Source organism: Leucopleurus acutus (genome assembly GCF_964270905.1).
Source record: "Leucopleurus acutus genome assembly, chromosome: 6".
NCBI lineage: Eukaryota > Metazoa > Chordata > Mammalia > Artiodactyla > Delphinidae > Leucopleurus > Leucopleurus acutus.
The window spans coordinates 80,945,951-80,969,077 of record NC_139149.1 but is presented as its reverse complement, the minus strand read 5'-3'; the positions used below and the strand labels follow the sequence as shown (position 1 = coordinate 80,969,077).

The following is a 23,127-nucleotide window of genomic DNA, read 5'->3' as shown; positions in this document are numbered from 1 at the left end:
TAATCGGAAATATAGACACTCTGCAGCATAGTTTGTAGGAGGCATTTTCAGACATGTAGTCTTGCCTTAAAAAATGTTTATGAGGACTCAGTATATTTTGTACAGTTCTTAAGGGAAGCAGATTTTGATTTTATTATCATCATTGTCTTTCTGTGATGGAGTGAACTTCTCCCCAAGTAGAGTGGTCTATATTCAGGAAGCACTCAATGGCATCCTTTCAGTGGATCACACAGCAGGAGCCACATGAGTAGAGCTAACAAGTTCTGTCCGTTACATCTAGTGACTTGAACAAATTTTTATTATCCTTTTGTAAAAATGGAAGCACTGCCTTACACAAAAACCAGTTGTTACCTCATGAAGTATTTCAACATGTTCATATATGTTGATAGTTTCATACGGCCAGATTATTGCTGCATCAGCTATTAGCTACTAATAACATGCTCCCATCCTGCTTTAATGACATTCTGTACTCAGAATACTTAAGTGTGGACAGATGTTTAGGAATATCATTTTTCCCTCTTGGCTATTGATTGACTCCCAACACCCACTCCTGATTAGAATGCAAGATGTTTTCTTTTAGACTTGGAGTCTTTAATTACCCAATCTAATTAGAAAAAGACAAGCAACACACCAAGAATTTGGAATGTAATGCGGGAGCATCTTCTTGGACTTCTTACCATGGACTGTATTTCCAGATGCTCAGTGACAGCCTCTGTCACTCTGTTTATCTTCCAAAGCCAAAGTGTTAGTAAAGAACACGCAGCTCTGACAAAGAGAAAGTGAAATGCACTATACAATGGTTTTAGCCAAAATCAAATTGTTGGTTTCATTAGGAGATTTTGGAGGGGTGACCCGTGACCTCATTGCAGGACAGGATGGAGTGGATCCTCAAACCAGCTGTGCTTTCTTCATAGAACCTCTGATGGGCTTTATTCCTAAACCAGTGGCATATCTGATGCCACTAGTAGCACTTTTTAAAAGTGAAATTGAGGAAATAATTGAGTTTTGGTTTTTTTTTTTTCTTCCCGGACCGGGGCACGAACCCGTGTTCCCTGCATCGGCAGGCGGACTCTCAACCACTGCGCCACCAGGGAAGCCCAAGGAAATAATTGAATTGGGTTTTGCACATGATGAAAATAATTCTTTAACACCTGGGTTTTAAATGGCTTTATTCTTACTTCCTAAAAACCTGGACCCTCAGGAATCAATAGGAAAGGTTTTAAAATTTTTGTTTTTGGGTATAATAATGTTTGTGTTTACTTATTACTAAGTGCTCTCTCAGAAGCTTAAATTCTTTTATGTCTTGAACAAAGTGGATCCTCCAGCTACCTTATTCCGCAACCTGAACATTTACTCTTATCTCCCAGGTAACAAATTACCGTCTTGCTCCCCCTAGTGGAATTGTAACTCTACTTCAAAGTTTCAGAACACAGTTATCAGTACATGTTTGATTTAGCATCTCATTTTGGGGAATTGGATATTTTCCTAGTTTGTTCTCAAACACTGAGAATAAAATAGAAAAATTTTGCATTGAGTGGGCCGATAGGGGATGTGGGTAGCAAAATTGGCGTTTTGCTGATAAATTTTCAGTTCCTGGTGTCAGCAAGGTTGGCTACTTCGTTCATAGTGGCTGCCAAATTCAAGCAGCTTCTGCTCTGCACTTCTGTCTTAGAGGGGTCAAATGTCATCAGCCTGGAAGACAGTCACCTCTAGAAGGCAGCTGTTAACACTCCTGGCAAAGATGGTACAGTGCTGAGAGTTGGTGATATTGAAAGACGAGGACTGGTCCCATCTGAATGTTGGCTCCCACTTGTGCCATTGGTAAAGTAGGCCCAGGAAGTATCCTTCTACTTTCTTGATCTACATGAGGGACTGTGCCAGTATCCACAGCACGTGGCAGTCATTTCCAGTGTACAGCTGCTAAACATGCTTAAAAAATTCCAGTAATTGAAGCTGACATTACTGTATATCTCTTCTTAAGAATTGAAGTTTCTTTAGGGAATGATAACCCATGGTTTCACCGCATCAGAATCTCTTTGTCCTGCCCCTATTTGTTTTTCACAACTTTGACCCTTGTAATAAATTTGTGTTTATTCAAATTTGCACACAAAGCACTCCTATTTTGTATATGCTAGCGTTGAAATGTGTGAAACTTCTAAAAAATTTTTGTACATGCCAAGGCTTAGGACTCTGTTCTTTTGCAAGTAAGGCCTTGTCAAGGTCAAGGTAAAAGGTGTAAAAGATACAGTGATCGCCAAATGAATAGTCAACAGAATATAAGTACTTGGTACTTATGAGCAAGAATATTGTATTTAGAATATCCCCCCTTTCTTAAAATCATGTAATAGCGACCGTATTTAGAAATATTTTTCAAAATATTTATTCTCAGGGCAAGTGTTTACCTAGGGAAAAATAAGAGAGCAGGATCTGATTAAAATCCCAACAAAAGGGAATGCCGAAGTGTTCTATGGGCATGTTTTATTTGGGAGTGTGGAGAAAAAAAGCAACACCCGTACTGTTTTTTTTTTTTTAAATACCACTGGCTCAAGAGTTACAGAAATTTAGTTCAAGAACTACATCCATGCAAACACACGGCTTCCATTCAAGCAAAGCATGTATCTGTGAAGTTCTGGTTTGGAATCTCATAATGCCTGGATTAACAGTTGTGAAGACAGATGTCACAGTGGCCGCACAGCCCAGCTGGGGTGGAGATGTCCATTTAGCAAGACTTCGGGCTTTGGGGAACCGGCACTTTTCTATTCCACAGGGAGTGTGAGGGATTCGCGAGTGAATCAGCATGTATCTCTGTGTATACGCACATGAAGGTAGATACAGATGTGTACATACATGTACAAATGTAGGCATGTACATGTGGGTATATTCATGTATGTATGTGACTGCAGCTTTGGAAGAGTTACAGCAATGGCTCAGCTTCTTCCCAATGGATGCTAGGAATTCTGGGTGTTGACAATGCTTCCCAAAGCAGCTTTTAGCAGAGGGAAGCTGGGAGGCATTGGGGAAGTGTGCATACCATTCTCTGCTGGGAATTCTCTGCACTGGTGATACCCTTTCAGCAGGCTCACAGACCGGGACTGAGAAGCTCCACATGCCACTCCCTGAAGAAGGACTGTGCTGGCATCTTTGTCTGGCAGCATTACAGGGTGGCTCTCCTTGGGAACATTCCAGCCATAGCTTGGAACCCTTGTCTTTCTTGAGAGGTGTGAGGACTGAATATCTTCACGCATTCCTTAGACTCATGAGTGAAGAGAGGCTTTGCTTCCCTAGCTCTGTTTCCTTCAAGTGACTGACTAGTGGTGCATTAAACTGGGATGGGTTTGTTTCTCAGGATCTTAACTTTTCAACTGTTGACTGACCACTGTTGACTCAACACTAGAATCTTGTCTGCCTCTGCTTGTCATCCCATGGTTATTGGGGTTTGTTATTTGCTTTCTCTTAAGGTTCAAAAAGGCAGAAAAGTATACACAAGCATTTGGCCACAAGCAGAGCAGATAGAGAATTATGAAATAGATATCCAAGGTTCAATATTTTTGTTGAAATCCTGACATTGTGTGACTGCCTTTTTTTACATGAAATATGGTCCTTGCCATGGGGCAGATAGCCTGGAGACGTGGTTAGCAGGTAGTCAGCAAGTGTGGGAAGGAAGTCCTTGTCTTGGGCAGAGTGCCAGCTGACACAAACTAGTCAAACTTGCATTCTTTTCAAGACTTCTTTCCTGCTACTTAAGTGTTGGCAATTTGAGAAACTATCTTTGAATCATACACCTTGGCAAGAAGGTAGGATTAAGAGCATATTGGGGACAAAAAAGAGATACAAATGTCCACTCGCTGGAAACTTTAATGGCAGAGGGAAAACTGTGGACAAATTCCTGGCATATGGAAATATTTATCTGCAATTTAACATTTTTTATATAATGTTTCCTCAGGGAGTCTTACTATATTCCTACTGACAGTACTTATATTGGTCACTGCAAATAACAAGGAACACCTTCAAAACATGTAAGAGAGGCAACAGGCAGGTAAAAAAGAGAAAAGAAAGTTTGTAGGGAAAATCAGGACTTGGAGCCTCACATAGATTGCACAGGGAGAGGTTGAGGCAGGTAATGCTAATCATGTCACCTTAGGCCAGTGCTCTGCAGTTCCCAAGAACTAAGTGGGTGTTTTTTAAAAATCTGGGTTCTCAGATCCCACCCCAGAATCTCCAGGGAAGGGATCTGGGAATACAGTTTTAACAAGCATCTCAGGGGATTCTTAGCGTCGGACAAGTTTGAGAAACTGCTATCATCCTATTGCCTACTAGGACTAAAATATTTCCAGAAGTTGTGTGTGTGTGTGTGTGTGTGTGTGTGTGTGTGTTATTGCCAAGGTTTTTAAAGTTTGAAAAAAAATAGTCCAATAGCCCGTATTGGCATTATAAACATTTCTTAGTGAAAACATCTGTTATTTGTGTAGGGTTGTAGAGTTACAGAGGGTTTTCTCATATATTATCTCATTTGTTCCTAATACCAACCGTTTGAGGGGCTGGGCAACAAAGATCATGTTCGGCTCCAGATTACACATGGGAAGTGTGCTCCACATGTAGCTGGCAAGTGGCAGAACCGGCTCTGAACAGGATCCTTCACCATGTGGGCAAGCCCAACACCGGCCTCTGAGCCCACGCCTTTTCCTCTTTTCCCCCCACACCCTGGTCACGAGGTTGATGGCAGCATTTGTAACATGGATTTGCATACCCACACCTTTGCACACCATGATCCCTCTGCCTACATGTCCCTCCTTCCCTGTCTGCACACTCAAACCCATTCATTAAGGTGCCTTCCAGGAAGCTTCTCTGGATACTCTTCTCACCCTACCACCCAAGCAGAGACAGTTTGTCTTTCAGCTGGGTTTCCATCAAGCTTTACAAATCCTTCTACCGTATGTTGGGTCTTGTTTAATATAGGTGAGCTCAATGATACCTGCTCAGTAATGCCTCCCTTCTTGCTCCCCACCCCGCCATTGTACCACTTTATTTATTTTTATTTATTTATTTATTTTTTATTCTACTACAGATGACAAACAGAAATGTTAGCGTTGAAGCCACTTACTTTAAATAGATGGGAAGTAATCACGTCTAAAACACTCAGTGCTTGTTGGCTAAAGCTATGGGAAGCATTCAGGAATGATTTAAAGGGTTGTCCAAACATTGACAAAGCATCATTCAGGAGGCCAGAAGCATGGCCATTAACATCCTCTAGGAACAGAATTGTTTAAAGGGACCAGGCAACATTGTCTACTGAGAGATGGGGGAAAGGACAGGGGACTCTATGTACAAAAGCATAGATTTGGTAGTTTCCTTGATAGGTAATTTAAGGGCCTTTCAAGGACATCTTCAACTAGGGGTGATTTTCATGTTATATTCATAGCCCCAGGTTAGATGTGACTGTCTGTCATGGCTTTCAAATCATATTATAGTTAGTTCCTTATGCAAATACACCCCCTACTAGACTTCGAGTGAGGGTAAGCCTGAGCCATATACATCTTTGTCTGCCAATTGATAATTGTTGAATAAACTTTTTGGGGAACATATATCTTCTAGCCATCTGCATCTGAATGCAATCCAATTATTTAATTACAGTTCTAATTCAAATTCTCCTGTGTTTACAGCCACCATTGGTCCAAGCAATCTTCAGCGGTGATCCAGAGGAGATACGGATGCTCATCTACAAAACGGAAGATGTGAATGCTCTGGTAGGAGATGCTCTGGCTTTTCTGGCTCAGACCCTCTTAACCCTTTCTGTGCCATGGACCTCTCTGGTGTCTGGTGAAAGCCCTGTCCTGCTTCTCAGAATTCTGTTTTTAAATGCACTACATAAAATATATAGGGTTCGAATGGAAATCAATTATATTGAAATTCAGTTATCAAATCAGATTTTTCCTATAATAATATATGTGTTGATCCGCACATTTAAATGGCAAGATACAGTCGGAGATCTAATAGTGACCATAATTTAAAAATAGTGGTGAGCCTGATGAATATTTTGTGCTACCTGCTACCACTCTAATGTGGTGTGAATGTGATTTCTGCTGACACTACTGAGGTTTGCTGCCCGCATTCATAATGTGAAGCAACGTGGAGTTTCCATTAGAAGTTAGTGAAAATAGAGACAGAAAATGTGTACATCTAGAACCCTTGCCCTACAGCAGGGATTGACAAACTATGCTGTGTCACCTGTTTTCGTACAGACTACCAGCTAAGAATGGTTTTGATTTTTTAAATAGCCGAAAAAAGAATGAAAAAAGAACACTTTGTGACACAGGGAAACTCTATGAAATTCAAATTCTGATATCTACAAGTAAAGTTTGGTTGGAGTACGGGCAGCGCAGCCTTCATACTGCAGCAGCAGAGTTGAGTCGCTGTGACAGAGACAGTATGTGGCCTGAAAAGCCAAAAATATTCACTCTTTGGCCCTTTAGAGGGAAATTTTGCTGCCCTCTGCTCTGGAGGGTCCATGAACCTGGAAGCAGTGGATAGACGTGGCATTCTGTATGCACCCTGAAATCGTGTGTCATATGTGTGTGCACTTGTGGACATATTTTTTTCTGTGAAAGGGTCAAGGCATTTCATCAAATTCTTAAACGGGTCTATGACCCCCCCCAAAGATTAAGAACCACTGGATCTGGAAGTTCTTGAAATAAAGAAACCTGCAATGAAGAAAGGTGAAAAGAGTTAGTCAATCATTTACCCTGTTAATAGTTTTCTAGAGCTAGATTAAACAGGCAATTATGTACAGTACATGCTACTAATTTTCTTAATGTGACTCAATTACTTAAATGCTCCAGTCCATCGGGGAGAGGAGTTTTCTTTGAAGTCTCTAGTGTTCGGTAGGAACAACAGAGTCAGACGCATCGGGGTAAGAAGAGCTTTGCCACCGGGAAATGAATTCTGTCTGAGGTTGCATCACTCTCCGGTTGGCTGAATGCTTTATTCAGAAGGCGAGTCATTGGTGCAGCCATTGTTCTGTGGCAGTGTAGGTTGCTGTGGCTTTTTGAAAAAGCTTTGGGCCACTTCTCGCCAGCTGGCACTGAAAAGAACGGAGCAGTGTGCTGTGACATTTTTGCAAGGTAAGCACAGATGAGGCCAGGGCCAGAGTACTTGAGAAGGCGGTTGGGCGCTTGTGCAGGGCCTGCGGGGCCCCGTACTTCTGAGAGGAGGCGAGGCAAGGAAGCTGATCATCTGTGGTTCTGACATCACCAGAATTTGCCCAGCCTGTTTTGTGGCTTTTCCTGAGGATCATGAGTAAACAGGACTTTCGTTCAGTCATACATCCCAAGAAAGATTGGACTGTCCTCTGAATGGCCTTTATTTCTCCTTAGGAAAGTGACAAACGTCCGCTGGCTGGTAAAGATTAGGGGAGCCTAACTTGAGTTGTCACCTAACTGTGTGACTGAATTAGAGAGGTTTACTCCTGAACACATAGATTCCTAAGTGTCTGATGGCTCAAACATAGGAGAAGGTCGATTTTCTTATGAACGGATGAGAGGGGTGGCTCTCTTCCACATAGAGTCCCAGGTATCAACATGTAGCTTCTAAGGTCACTCAAGGGGTTTGTCTCTAGTCCAACCAGAAGGGAAAAAAGAGTGTGGAGGCAAAGCATGGGAGGATTTTCATGGGTCCGCTTGGCAGTGACTTAATCACTTCCACCCACGTCCCACTGCCCAGAACTCAGTCACGTGCCAAACTTACCTACAAGGGAGGTTGGGAAATTAGTGTAGCTATGGCCCCAAAGAGTCAGAGAACAGGGACTTGGGTGAACAATTAGCAATTTTGGCCACACCAATTTTTGGTCTTAGAGAATTCTAGGGAATACCTCTTACTTGTCTGTACAGTGTCTTGTTCATTCGACAGTTATTTACTGAGTTCGGACCCTGTGTTAGGTGCTAGGGATACAGCAGTGAGAAGATAGTTCTTTCCCTCGTGAGCTTACATCGTGACAGAGAAGCAACAAATGAGAAATCATACCTTGGTGTATTTCTGAGGGAAAATCCAGGGCACTGTGTAGGGGCCTAATCATGAGCGATTAATGAGACTACTGAGGAAGTTGAATTTTATTTGTAGCCTGTTGGATGTGTGGCAGCAGAAAACGGTGGGATAAAGGGAGGGAGAGGAATATATGAATGAATGAGTGGTTGAATGAGTGAATGAACACACAAGGGGAGCCTGAGTTCCTTATTTTGATCACGTGGCTTTTCTGGGTCCACAGCCCCTTTCCTCCACTCTCACCTCTTAAGACTCCCTCTTCATGTCTCCCGTTCCCTTCTCTCAGGTGAGCATAAGGATCATTTGCTCCCCTACTCTGTTATCAGGTATGTTGGAGACACTGAGCTGTCCTCTTCATGTCATGATCTTCCTTTGCCAGCACTCCGTAGGGATCAGTCACAGGGACTGTTTGTGGGAGGTGGATTAGGCAGTTTAGGGGAAGTGGTTGTTAATAAAGGGCATAGGGAGATGGAAGATAAATAAGGATTAGAAATCTAAGCCTAGAGGTTCATTTTAGGATACAAGAGAGGCTGCTGCAGTACATTTCAGTGTCAAGGAAGGGAAATAAATCGCCTCTTGTTAGTGGGAAGACAGTATTTGTCTTCCCTTCTCACCTTTTGCTTTTCTCTCTTTACCCCTATTTATTCACGTAATTTTTCCTTTCTGCCTTAGGCTCTGACTTTTTTGCCTTCTTTTTCCTTCCCCACCTTTCTGTATCTTTGGATGGGTTGCCTGTTCTTTGGTATAAATACCCTTTGATTAGCTGATCCTGATAGAGGAAGAGTCTCATGCAGCTTTGCCTCTCTGTGTGCTTCCAAACTTTACTTCCCAGTAGTCATATTCATGGACCCTATGCGTCAACCAAACCAAATTACTCAACCCACTGGTATTTTATTCTTTTCCCACTTCTCCACTGTTCCAATCCCACCTGTCCTTCCAGGCCTACTACTTCCTCTGGTAAGTTGGCCTGATTCTCAGCTTCCTTTCTGCCGCCTTCTGTGCCACCTCCCAACTCCCATAGCTCTTTGCACCTCACTGATCACTTGACTTGAGTTATTTATGTCTGTGTTTTACTTTTTTTTTTTTTTGCGCTATGCGGGCCTCTCACTGTTGTGGCCTCTCCCGTTGCGGAGCACAGGCTCCGGATGCGCAGGCTCAGCGGCCATGGCTCACGGGCCCAGCCGTTCCGCGGCATGTGGGATCTTCCCGGACCGGGGCACGAACCCGTGTCCCCTGCATCGGCAGGCGGACTCCCAACCACTGTGCCACCAGGGAAGGCCCTGTGTTTTACTTTTGAGAAACTATGTGTTTGATGACATGATTGCTGTGTCATTCATTCTGATTTGCTCAGTGGCTCAGTCCAGTCCTTGCAACACTTGTCGAGTGAATGACTAGGCCTGCTTTATTGCTTATGTTGAGCCAGTTTGTGGTTGCCTATTTTTCATTTCTGCCAATGAGGACAAGTTGCCAGATAGTTCTGGCTTAGTTAGTGGCCCTCAGTTCTCAGTTGTAAGATTGAAAGTTCTCTTCATAAGATTGAAAATCTGTAGATGGATTTGAGGAGCCACTGAAGGATCGGGAAGGGTACTCTGAGTCTTTTTTTGTGGTTTCTCTGGCCGCTGGCATGCCAGGGGCTGGAAAGGTGGGAAGACAGTTATATGTTCTGAGAAAGCCATTGGAGTTGACCCAGCTGTAGCTGATAATAGAAAGATTTAGAAGCCTCCATCAGACTAATTAAATTGAGGTGGAGCATGTGAAGTCTAAATGAATGCAGAGAGTCTGAAAGCCAAAATTTGAACTCAATAAAGGCATTTTGGGGATCATGTCCTGACAACATGACATCAACAGACCATTTTACCAGGCACCGCACTGAAACAAGGACAGAGACAAATCGGTGCCTGTCAATAGCGAGTGGTGAAGACAGGGAAGGAGCCATGCCCAGTGAGGAATGGCTGAAGAAACTGGTGATGTTTTAGACTTGGGAAGGACAGGAGAACTGTCTGAAATAGTTCAAGCACTGTCAAGTTCAAGTGGAGCTCTTCTTATATGTCTCGTGGCTGTAAGCTGCAGAAAATAAGATTTCGGGTCAAAATATAAGAAATAACTTCATAGAGCTGTCTGAAGAAGTAATGAGTGACTTGACAAGTATTAAGTTCCCTGAAAGACCACTAGACTAGAGATTCTAAAGGTAGCTAGTAGTAGTAACACACATTGCCCCACTCTCCTGTCTTGTGCCCTTGGCTGGCATTGCTAATGGTTCATGACCTTTTTTTCCCCTCTTAGTCTTAAAGGCCTAAATTCCTTCTCAGGATAGCTCTATTAAATTGGAATTGGCCTATAAATTGAAATCTTCTTCCCATGCCCGGACTAGGTGATGTTTATAGTCTCTTAAAACTGTGAAAAACTACAATTCTAAGATTTTTAAGTCCCACGTGATAGCAAAGCCATGGAGTTTATTTCTCTTTTAAAGTATCACTAACAGATAATGAACACACACACACACAAAATCATTGTCATACTAAATACAATTCGCAATAATTCCTCAGTATCACCTAATATCCAGTGCATATTCAATTTTATTTTGTCCCAGTAGTTTCAGGAATGCCTTTTCACAATTGGGTTGTCCCTGTGTTGATTAATTTAATGCATCTATTTTATACAAAAAAAAAAAAAAAAAAAAGCTTTTGCCAAGCAGTTAATGTTTATTATTTGCCATAATAGGATCTGGCCCAAGTATATTGGTGCATTTTGCTTACTCCCTTCAGTTCCAGGGTAGGAAGGGATGATGTGTGCATCTACTAGAATAAATCTTGAGATGAAAGCTAAGCTTATGTTAGCAAAGTACTTAAAGTGAAAAAAGGGGAGAAAAGCATTAAAGCTGTGGTTCTTGACTATGCGCATTAATTCAGGGGATGGTGGCCTGCTAGTCTCAAGATCCAAGTGAGAAAAAAGAAACTGTATCAACATTGTATGATGAGGGGATTCTTTTCAATAAATAAGACAAATTATCAATAGTAAATTTATAATTTGTTCTCGTGTGTGTTACTATACCTACAAAAAATACATCATACATAGTTACAAAAACATTTTTTTATGATTAGAACTTTTAAGATCTACTTTCTTAGCAACTTTCAAATGTGCAATACAGTATTATTAACTATGGTTACCATGCTGTACATTACATCTGCATGACTTATTTATTTTATAACTGGAAATTTGCATTATTTCTTTTAAAAATAGAGTATATCTTTTGAATCCATCCAGAAGGCTGCAGTCTGACTCTACCTAAAGAACTTTGAGTGATAAATTCAATGTCCTCTCTAAACTTTTCTCAGCTTCATTCTATCATGTCATGAGAACATGAGAAATACAAACTGTAGAGCACGGGCTTTTACACGTCTAGATTTTTGTGTATTTTCCCTCACCTACATATATCTTACTTGATTTTTTCTTTTTTAATGAGGAATTTGATATGGTAATAAAGACTTGAGGTGTTTTGTTAGCTTAGAGACCTGTACACCCTCTAAATTAGACCTAAATCAGAAACTGCTTGGAGTAAGGAGGCTGTAAGCAAGGGTAGGGGGACAACCCCCAAAGCAAAGTCCCATAAATATAGAAACACACTGTCACTGGGGGTGATGACCCTCTCACTGAATGTTCCTGCACAAGAATGCAGGCGCAGCGTGGCCCAGACTTAAGTTTTTAAGAGAAAATACAGGAACTCTCTAAATTGTTAAATGTTGGTTCCAAAAAAATGATCCAACATCATTCAGGCCAAAGAAAACACATCTGCAGGCCAAATCCAGCTTGCTGGCCACCGTTTTGCTAACTGTGGATGAGATCAGCAAATATTTAGCAGTTAAGGTTTCTCTGGCCACCTGCATCTGGAAATCTAAAGCATGGTCCTGAGGCAGAGGGTCCGGGGTTCTGGGGAGAGCAGTGACCCGTGTTCTGCAAGCATGGACAGCACTTCTGGCTCCCTGGCCCATGGGTGGGCTGGCAGCCCCTTCACAGCTCTGGGAGGGGTGCTTTTTGTCCTGAGGGTAGGTGCCCATCTCTCAGCGTATGCCAGGCAATACTGTCACCCTGCTCCTTGTTGGACCACTGCCCAGGATGTGGGGCTGTGGTTTGGAAGCCATGACCTATGTCCTGTAGAGGATGATTCATGAACTCCAGACGGCTCTGAGCAAGCTGCAGCGATGTGGCTTCAGGGCATTTACGATGTGTGAAGGCAGGTCTGCTTAGCATCATTCCTAATTGTCCTCCGGGATGCTTAGCAGCTGAGGCCCCATTTCTCCAGCACTGGCCTTGGAGGCCAGAAAGCCATCCTCTGTGAAAGAGAAATCTTATAAGGGTATTCGACGTGCACCCTCCAGATAGTAGAGATGGGTATTTTGGAGCTATGGGAAAATTCCAAGTATAATGGCATTAGTATTATTTTACAGTTGCTAGACATTTTTACAGCACAAAAAAGTCTTGAATTAAAAGATGTACTTTGTAAATAGCTTGAAAATGTGAACATCTCTAGGATAAAGGGTTATGGTTTTCCACGTTAGCTGTTAAGTTTGGGGGAAGGATGAAAATGTGAATAAATGAGCTACATCATTCTCAGATGGAAAGAAGACTCACTTGTTAGAAATTAATATATAAATTCAGTGCATTTGATTTGGGTGGTAAGACTTGGATTGGGGAAACTTGACAAGATCATTTTAAACTTTATCCAGAGGAATAAATATATGAGGAAACTCTTGAAAAAGAAAATCAGTGAGGAGAGAATTTCACCAAATATAGTAAAACAAGTTACAAAAGTATAAAAATTAAAACAATGTGTTAACTGGCATAGGAATAGAAACAGTGAAACAGATATAGTGAGTCCAGAATTAGACTCAAGTGTATATGGTCATTTGGTATAAAATAAAGGAAGCATTTGAAACTACTAGAATGAAATGGATTATTTAATAAATGGTGTTGAGACAACTGGCTGGTAAAAAGCTGAATCCTTTCCTGATTTCTTATACCAAGATAAATTCTAGAGGTAGAAAATAAAAAGATGAAAGTAATGGAATACAAGGGGGGAAATACTTTTTTAATCCTGGTGTGAGGGAGGACTTTCTAAGCATAATAGCAAAGATAGACATCATAATGGAAACGATATCTTTGAATATATAAAACCTGTAAACTTCTATATATTAAATCTCCACAAACAAGGTTAAAAGATAAACTAAAGGTATGTACAATTTATGTGAAAAGTGTTAATGTTCCTAATATATATAAAGAACTCTTGCAAATTATTTAGGAAAAGATAAACACCCAAATAGAGAAACGGGCAAAGAATATGCAGAGGCCACTCACCAAAGAAACTGTAGATAGCCAACACGTATATGAAAGGGTGTCCAGTCTCAATCTCACCTGAGATCTAAGAATTCATGTGACAGCCATACGGTGCCATTATTTACTTGTCAAATCAGCAAAGATGAAAATAAGATCTCAAGGAGGGTGTAGACAAAGGGACACTTTGATGCCTTTTTGGGGAAAGTGTGATTTGTACTAGCCTTTGGAGGGCAGTTTGACATCTGTATCAACATTCAACAGAGTATATCCTTTGACAGAGCAGTACCATGCTGGGGAATTTACCCGAAGGGAAATCACTGGACAACTATATATACAAAAAATGCTTGTTGCTCTGTGGTTTATAATAACAGGAGATTAGAAATTACCAGTAGTTTATTTCTGAAATATGTTACAGTATATCCATATGTGGTAATATCATACCATCTTTTAAAAGGGTGATTTGTACCAATTTTTACCTATTACATATATTTATTGATGAGTAAGATCTTCAACGTCTATTTTTTTTTTTTTTTTGGCTGTATTGGGTCTTCGTTGCTGTACACGGGCTTTTCTCTAATTGCAGCGAGCAGGGGCTACTCTTCGTTGCGGTGCGCAGGCTTCTCATTGCGGTGGCTTCTCTTGTGGAGCACGGGCTCTAGGTGCGCAGGCTTAAGTAGTTGTGGCACGCAGGCTCAGTAGTTGTGGCTCGCGGGCTCTAGAGCACAGGCTCAGTAGTTGTGGCGCACGGGCTTAGTTGCTCCGCGGCATGTGGGATCTTCCCAGACCAGGGATCGAACCCTTGTCCTCTGCGTTGGCAGGCAGATTCTTAACCACTGTGCCACCAGGGAAGTCCCTCAAGATATATTTTTGAGTGAAACAGCCAGTTGCTAAACAGCATATGTCATGTGTGCATATAAGTTTAAGAAGAGGTCCAAAAGGTTAATTATGGTTGAATCTGGCTAGTAGGATTTCCGCTTTTTTCTTTATTCCTTTATGTGTTATTAAGATTTTTTACACTGACCAAGTATTGTGTTGATAAATGATAAAGACTAATACATTTATATCAAGAAGCCACATGCACAGGAAAGCCAACAAACCTGGTTCCAAAGTTGTTCATATTTAGTATATGACTGCTAAAATGCACTTGTTTTATTTGTTTGAATAAGTATAGAGCATACTTCAATGGTGTGGTACTTACTACCCATAGTGATAAGCAGAGAGGTGCTCCCGCCTTTTATTACGTTACAGGGGCCTTTCTCGTGGCGGTGGGAGATGTTGGCATCTCAGTAGAGTCCTTTTCTTCTACTATCATGCTTCCTTCTTTGGAGGAATTTCAGGGAGGACCCCATTCATCGGCATTTAAGACCGAAGTGTGTATGAATGAGATTCTAGAGGGCAATATCATATAATTTCATGTCTTTTTACTTAGGTTTATAAACCACATGTCATATCATAAATTACGGAAAAATAATTTTTGATTGCTAGTTTCGATTAGGGTAAAAAATCAAGTGAAAGTTTCCAGGTGCTTTTTGGGCTTCTTTATTTTCTAATTTCTTTTATAATTAGAATATACTTATAATCAGAAAAAACATTAAAAGCTTTGTTGAAAAGAGCTAACTCATATTTAAGATGAATTGGGCAGAGATAACCATATGCCCAGATCATTCTTAGGAGATATACGCAAATTAAAAGGATATAACATATATTTTAGATCAATTAGTTGTGTCAGCTGTGATTTTTACCAAGGAGATATTGCTTTTGGTTTCAGATGTTAAATAACTATATAATTATGACAGCCAGAGGACTTTCCATTTGTAGTTTTATAGATGTATTATCACTGCAACTGACTTGAAAAGAAAAGAAATGCAAAGAGCTTAAATGTATGTTTTATTTAATTAGGGTAGAAGCCTGGGGGGCTGGGTGGGATTTTTTCCCCAGGAGGTTGCATAGCTGGTTGTAGTCAAGTCAGTTGCCAACTTGCTGCTTAAAGAGATGTTCCTGGCAGTCAGTCTAGGGCAGCTGTGGGTTTCTTGCTATGTACTTTCCGAAGTCACCCTGAGTGTAACACAGGCCACATTCTCCTTCTCCTTCAGCCCCTTCCTAAGCTCCTTCCTGGCTTTCCTACTCCAACACGCACCTGATCAGAATTTTTGATGTAACACCTTCACAACCAACCCTTATATGTCCCTGCTTGATATACTTTATTTGTGGGTACCTAATCCCTATCAGTCACACCAAAATGCAACTGTGGTGTAGGGAAAAGGGTACTAAGTTTAGCTCAGAGGCAGAAGCCTTGGGTTCTGTGTGTTTTTGAGTCAATTAATCTACTCTGGGCTCAGTTCCCTGTCTATAAAATGAGTATGATAACAAACTTTTTATAAGGTTTTGGTTGGAGAGATGCTATGTGTATATCTGTTAGGATTAGATTTGGCTGCATTAGAGAGAAAATAGATAATAGTAAAATGGTAGCTTGTAGTAAAATAAAAGCTTATTTCACTAAAATATAGCGGTTTTGAATAAAATAGAACTTTATTTATTTCCTGTGTGCAAGTACAGAGACTGTCCAAGACTAGCGTGGTACAGGCATACCTCAGAGATACAGCGAGTTTGGTTTCAGATCACTGCAATAAACCAAGTCTCACAATAAAGCAAATCACATAAATTTTTTGGTTTCCCAGTGCCTAGAAAAGTTATGTTTACATTATAATGTAGTCTGTTAAGTGTGCAATAGCATTGCATCTAAAAAGCAATGTACATACCTTAATAAAAAATACTTTATTGCTAAAAAGTGCTTAACCATCATCTGAGCCTTCAGCGAGTCATAATCTTTTGCAGTAGTAACATCAAAGATCACTGATCACAGATCACCATGACAAATATAATAATAATGGCAAACTTCAAAATATTGCAAGAATTGCCAAAATGTGACACAGAGACATGAAGTGGGCAAATGCTGCTGGAAAAATGCAATAAAGCCAAGCCTAGTAAAACAAGGTTTGCCGGTACTCAATGATGGCAGGAGCTAGTCTTTGTTTCCTTTTGTGCTGCCGTCCTTGGTAGGTGGCTTCCTCTCACTGTCAAAAATGTTCACTTGAGCTCCAGCCATCACATCCAAATTCCAGATAGCAGGAAGGTGGAGGAAGGTAATTCCACCCCCACCCTACCCCAAGGACACTTCCACTGAGGAAACGATTGCTTATGTATTGTCTAGAACCTCATCATATGTTCATGTACTCGGCTAAAAATAATTGTTTTTTATGAAAGAAAGAGATGTTGGGGCAAACCAACAGTCTTTGCCATGACCTTTGAAAGACTTTTGTGACCTGGGAAATACTCTGAGTCCAAAGAACTACATTATTTATGTAATATGACTGTGAGGCAACCGCATATACATTCATCCATTCACCAAATATTTATTAAATACCTGCTAGAGGTGTAGCACTAGAGCTGACACCCCATATGCTTTCTCACATTTTCTTAGTTTATGTTATTTCCAAAAAAGGGTTTGAGAGATCCATGTAGCTGTGATTCCCTCCCTACTTCCTGCTTTGCTGTGCATGTGGGAACATAACATCACTAAGATACCGTATTCCTCTATTTGGGAGAAGGGAAGGAGAAGGGTGACATTGGAGCATGTTGTAAATGGCAGCTTTCTAGCTCACCAGTACAGACACTGTGTGTTTTCCCCTCCAGTTCTCAGAGGTCCTGTCTTTTGTCATCAGTGCTTCATGTTGCTTTACATCTTGTGTCCCTACTTACTTTGTGTATATGCCTTTCCCTCTATTTAAAACAGATGTGCTGGCTTGTCTCGTTATCATCTGCCCTCTCCCTTTCAAACAGGGAACACTCTGTTTGAACAAGCCTTTGTTTTATTTGGGAGGCAAAGATGGATGCATGGATGGATAGATAGATCAAGTAGTGGGCGGGTGGGTGGATGGGTATGCAAGTAAGCATGCATAACCTAAAGGCCAGGCAGCATTATCCAGTACTGGGGTTATTACTGTTCTCAGGGGACCCCGATGTGTGCAGGATCCCTAAGGAAATAGGATCTGCAGTCACAGGCTCAAGATACTCCATTTGGAAAGGATCTGGAAATGTCTGACATCCTTCCTTGTAATCTTTCAAGAATTGACAGTGGTGGGCGTTTTTTTTTTTTTAAATCTTCTTGTTTCTTTTATTATGAAAAATTTCAAACATTCAGAAAACAACCACGAGCCCACTACTGAAATGGAATAAATGTTAACATTTTGCCATATTTACTTAAAAATGAAATTTTATAGCTGTAGAGTTTTCCTCATATAAACACATGCTCCTTGTGTCATTCATGTCTTTGCAATAGCACCACCTTATCTGAGACACCGGCCCCGAACTTCCTTTGTAAAAGAGCCTCGCTCCGTCAGCCTCCAACCTCTCTTGCTAGCACTTTCACCACCTGACATGTACAGTGCATTTTTCTGTCTTCTGTCTGTCTCCCTCCTAGCATGTCTGCTCCGTGAGAGCTGGGACATGGCTTTGTTCCCATTGAATCACCCTCATCTGGCATCAGCTAGGATCAGATGAACAGAGATGAAGCCTCTTTTAGGCTTCCTGACCCATCATCTCCCTCCATGTCTCTCTCCCCAGGGGGAACCACTGTCCTGAAGTTTAAATACCCTTCCCATCCTTGCCTTTATATACTCTAATTTTATTTATACCTTTAAACCTGTGTGTGTGCATGTGTGTACATAGAAGCCAGAACAATAGATGGTGTTGTGTATCTTTAAATACATTAACTAAGCAAGCTGTTTATATCCTCCGTAACTTGCTTTTTCTTGTTCGACATTATGTGTTCGAGATTTATCTATGTGGATACATGCCCACAAGAATTTACTTCATATATTTCATATTCCTACAATATTCCTTCTAGGATTTTATCACAGTGGGTCCACAGCCTTCTAATAATGGCTATATTACCCTTCTTTTGTCAGGGACTCTCTGAATCTGATCCGTGGTAGCAATTGCACAAATCCTAGAAATGGGCTAAAAAATTAAGATGGTAAATTTTGTTATGTGTATTTTACCACAATTTTTAAAAATTTTTAAAAACTTATTAAATTATACATTTAGGAAAAAAATAAGTTAGAAGGGGCACCAATAAGGCTTGTGTTCTTTGTAAAAGTAAAATCATTGTTAATGGTAATTTTAGAGACTTAATTTTACTCACCGTTGAATACATTTAATTATAATAGTAGCTTTTTCAAGGAATTGTGATTTTGTTCTTTATACCTTAGAAACTAGAATTCCCTCAAAGAAGACATACAAATGACCAACAGGTACATGAAAAGATGGTCAACATTACTAATCAGGGAAGTGAAAATCAAAACCACAATGAGCTATCACCTCACACCTGTTAGAATGACTATTATCAAAAAGACCAGAGGTAACAAATGCTGGCAAGGATGTGGAGAACAGGGAACCAACCCTTCTACACTGTTGGAGGGAATGTAAGCAGGTGTAGCTGCTATGGGAAACAGTATGGAGGTTCCTCAAAAAATTAAAAATAGACCCATCAATAGGATCCAGCAATTCCATTTCTGGGTGTATATCCAGAGGAAAGGAAATCATCGTCTTGAAGAGATCTCTGCACTCCCATGTTCATAGCAGCATTATTTACAGTAGCCAAGGTGTAGAAACAAACTTAGTATCCGTGGATGGGTGGATGGATAAAGAAAACATGGTATATATGTACATTGGAATCTTATTCAACCTTAAAAAAGAAGGAAATCCTGTCATTTGCAATAACATGGATGAACCTGGAGGACATTACGCTGAGTGCAATAAACCAGACAGAGAAAGACAAATACCACAGGGTATCACTTACATGTGGAATACAAAAAAAAGGTAAATATGTGAGGTGATAGATGTGTTAATTAACTTGATGGGAGAATCTTTTCACAATGTATATCTGTATCAGATCATCTCATTGTATATTTCAAATATCTAAATTATTGTCAATTATATCTCAATGAAGCTGGAAAAAAATAGAATTCCCTCAGAGATAAATCACATATTTCAATATATAGTTCTCCCGTATTAGAGAACCTTTAATGGCTTTCCTCCTAAGGAGAGAAAACTTGAGAACAAATATATTGAGTTGCCCTAAAGTAATATTCAGAATTCTTGGCTTTTGACAAGATTCTAAATGTTCAGGGAAGTCTGTTTTTGCAACAGCATGACAACTTGACTTCACACATCGGTACAGATTAACTGAGTGCCTGGGTTTTCTTTAAGACATATTCAAATATTCTCTTTCCACGCTTCCTATTAAAAGCAGACTTGTTAGAGGACAAAGCTTTATTTATAAAGCATTTTGCAGATATAATTATAGGTACAATTGGAAAAGTTAAGGAAGATTTATCACCCATAATTTTGAATAATGACTCAGTAGACCTTGGCTAAATGTGAAACTGTTCTAGAAAGATCACAAGATTGACCCTGTTTTTCATTTTGCTCATAAAAATCCATCCGGGCTGTCCCATGAATGTCTTGTTTCTAGAGATACAGTCAGATTTAATGAGCTATTTATCAGTTTCAAAACAGGTCCTGTTACTACATTTCTTAAATTTGATTGGTATATTTCCCCAAGCCCTACTAAACTTGAATACTTAAAAACACTATTTAAAACATATTTGGCAGTTAAATTAACTATCTAACCGTGGCTGTTTCACTTCAGTTCAATCAGCAGATGTTTATTGAGCATCTACCATGTTCCCAGCACTGTGCCAGGGCTGGGACTATAAGATGAATAGAACAGGGTTCTGGTCCTCCTGGACCACATAATCAGGTGGCTGAGACAGATATTTATCCAAGTTATCAAAGGAAATGGTCAATGCTACAATAGAAGTAGAATCGTCCTGTTACTGCACGCTCCCTGTGTAGCCAGGACTCTTAGAGCAATAGATTACTACCCTCAGCAACAGTGCCAGGAAGTGCATGGGCAGGTGTGAAGGTGGTGATGGGAGGAGAGCTTTTAAACCTACCCACCATCTTCATCAACTTCCTTCTCCAAGCTGCCAATAATAATAATGACGGTAGTTTTTGATTTGGGCAATTGATCTTTTCTCAATCTTATATAAAGTATGACTATAATCATCTATAGAAACTTTTATTTTATTGAATTAAAAATAGACTTTATTTTTAGTAGCAGTTTCAGGTTCACAGCAAAATGGAGCAGAGGATACCCTCTGTCCCCACATATGCACAGCCTCTCTTGCTGTCAACATCCCCGGACAGAGTAGTACATTTATTACAGTCTGTGAGCCTGCACTGACATTCCCCTCAAAGTCCACAGTTTACCTTAATATTTACTCTTGGTGTGGTACATTCTGTAGGTTTTGACTAATGTATAAGGACATGTATCTGCAGTTATAGTATCATATAGAACAGTTTCACTATCCCCCAAATCCTCTGTGCTCTGCCTATTCATCCCGCCCTGTCTCTGTTTTTTTTTTTTTTTTTTTCCCACAAAGAAAACAATTTTATTTACTGGGTACTGTGACAATAAAACAGCTAATTATATGAATTCCATTTTAAGTAAGAATGAATGTTTTCAGAAATGTTGTAGACTTAAAAGGAACGTATGGGGGAAGGAATTAAAGGAAAAACATTGAGGGAAAAAATGGGTGAAAAGGGTCTGAAACATAGGTGATAAGGAGTTGTTTGCTAAGCACAAAAGGAATAAATGTTATGAAATAGAAATTGGCCTGTTGACAAAGACAGTGCCTGTCTCTGTTTTATTAAACTTTACATATAACCTAAGTAAGAGCAGTTGGCCTGAAATGCAAAAGCGGCTCCAACTAGACTGTCACACCAAAGCCCTCCCAAACACATTCTGGAGTCACTGCTATGTTACTTCCTTTGGTCATCCACGCCTCTACGTGAGAGCTGCTGTGTTTAGCGCAAATGCTCACAGTTTATGTTAGAGTCTGTGGCATTAAATTCTGCGGTTTCAGAACCATTGAATGTGGTAGATGTGTTCATGGTCAACTTTTTGTTCACCATCCTCCCTTTCCCATCACACTTTGACCACCCTTGTCTTTATAAAAAGGTTGGAAGTCTCCAAACAGAATCACCTTTGTACTGCTGAGGGTTGGGGGTCTTCCGTGCTCCAAATGTCTGATTACAGTATAAACAGACCTATTTGCTTTTAGGGAAGCAAATGTTTTCTGTGTCCAACTGAGCTTGTAAAATTTCATTAAGAAGCTAATCATTAGCCCTGATTAAGTAAACAGTGGATGTTTGGCATGAATATTTTAATTTTCTGTTTCCAGGCTGGCTTAGCCTTCTCAAGGTTACTGATGGTCAGCTGGCACCGATAATTTTTCAGTCACCTGTGCAGTTTTCCACTCCATCATCAGAGAATCTCCTCCCCTCCCCCATTCAATTGGGGAAGAAAACCAGGGCTCTCCTAGAGTCCCAGACATGAAGCTGGTTCTCTGATGCTCATTAGAGGACTTTTTTTTTTTTAACGTCTTTACTGGAATATAATTGCTTTACAATGATGTGTTAGTTTCTGCTTTATAACAAAGTGAATCAGCTGTACATATACATACATCCCCATATCTCCTCCCTCTTGCGTCGCCCTCCCACCCTCCCTATCCCACCCCCCCATCCCACCCCTCTAGGTGGACACAGAGCACAGAGCTGATCTCCCTGTGCTATGCGGCTGCTTCCCACTAGCTATCTATTTTACATTTGGTAGTGTCCATGCCACTCTCTCACTTCGTCCCAGCTTACCCTTCCCCCTCCCCCTGTCCTCACGTCCATTCTCTGTGTCTGTGTCTTTATTCCTGTCCTGCCCCTAGGTTCTTCAGAACCATTTTTTTTTTCTCTTGCAGTTGAAGTAGTGAATCTCATTGCTGCCTACTCCAGTGCAGGACAAGAGACCAAACTCTGCTCTCTTTCTAATTCAACTTGAAATTGCCACCATTTCTATCCCTCCTTATTTGCCTTTATAAACATTTCAGGCTTTAACAAAGATCAGATTTCCTTTTACTGATACTTACAAATCAGTAGGAAGATGTGCTTAATATTACGCTTTTATTTTCAAATCTAGGAAAGAGCATAAAAGATAAAGATGCAAAAAGCTTAAAGCAGTTACCGCCAGTGAGTCAGACGTTATTAATATCGCTGTGGGCACAAGGAATTGGAATGGTGTTAGAACGATTTTCTCCGGGGAAGAATGCATCATGACAACATTTTCCAAAGTGCGTTTCTCAGAGGCCACAATAAATTTGACTAGTGTTTAGAAGGGGGAAAAAAGATATTTTGTGGCTAAATAAAATTGGGAAGCACTTCTACTGCAAATTTCCTTGTTTTAGTGATTTACAATGTGTATTACTATATTAAAGGCTCTGGGAATTCCTGCCATAAAAACCTGTTTAACTTTCTTCGACACAGTGTTTCAAATTCACTTGGCTTCAAATGCCTACTTTTTTTTTTTTTTTAATTTTAATGTAACACCTGGAACCAACCCTCAGAGCCAATGGGATATACTCACACTTTGGGATGTCATGTTGTAGAATGAGAGTCGCTGGAATAGTCTCTGTGGCAGTGGTTCTTGAACTTGAGTGTGCATTAGAATCCTGGAGGACTTGTTAAAATACAGGTTGCTGGGTCTCACCCCCGTAGTTTCTGATTTGGGAGGTCCAGGGTGGGGCTTGAGAATCTCTTTTTCTAATCAGTTCCCAGGCAATGTTGTTGATGCTGGTTGGGGGCCACACT

At 40.5% G+C, this 23,127-nt stretch overlaps 1 protein-coding gene across 2 annotated transcripts in view; it reads left to right on the top strand.

Moving 5' to 3' along the window:
• Positions 1-23,127, top strand: part of ANKRD44 (ankyrin repeat domain 44) — a 321,168-nt gene that overhangs the window by 117,616 nt on the left and 180,425 nt on the right. For both annotated transcript variants that reach the window (XM_082841652.1, XM_082841651.1), the window contains exon 2: positions 5,661-5,744. In XM_082841652.1, the coding sequence (XP_082697778.1) occupies positions 5,661-5,744 (84 nt within the window). The remainder of the gene's footprint in view (positions 1-5,660; positions 5,745-23,127) is intronic.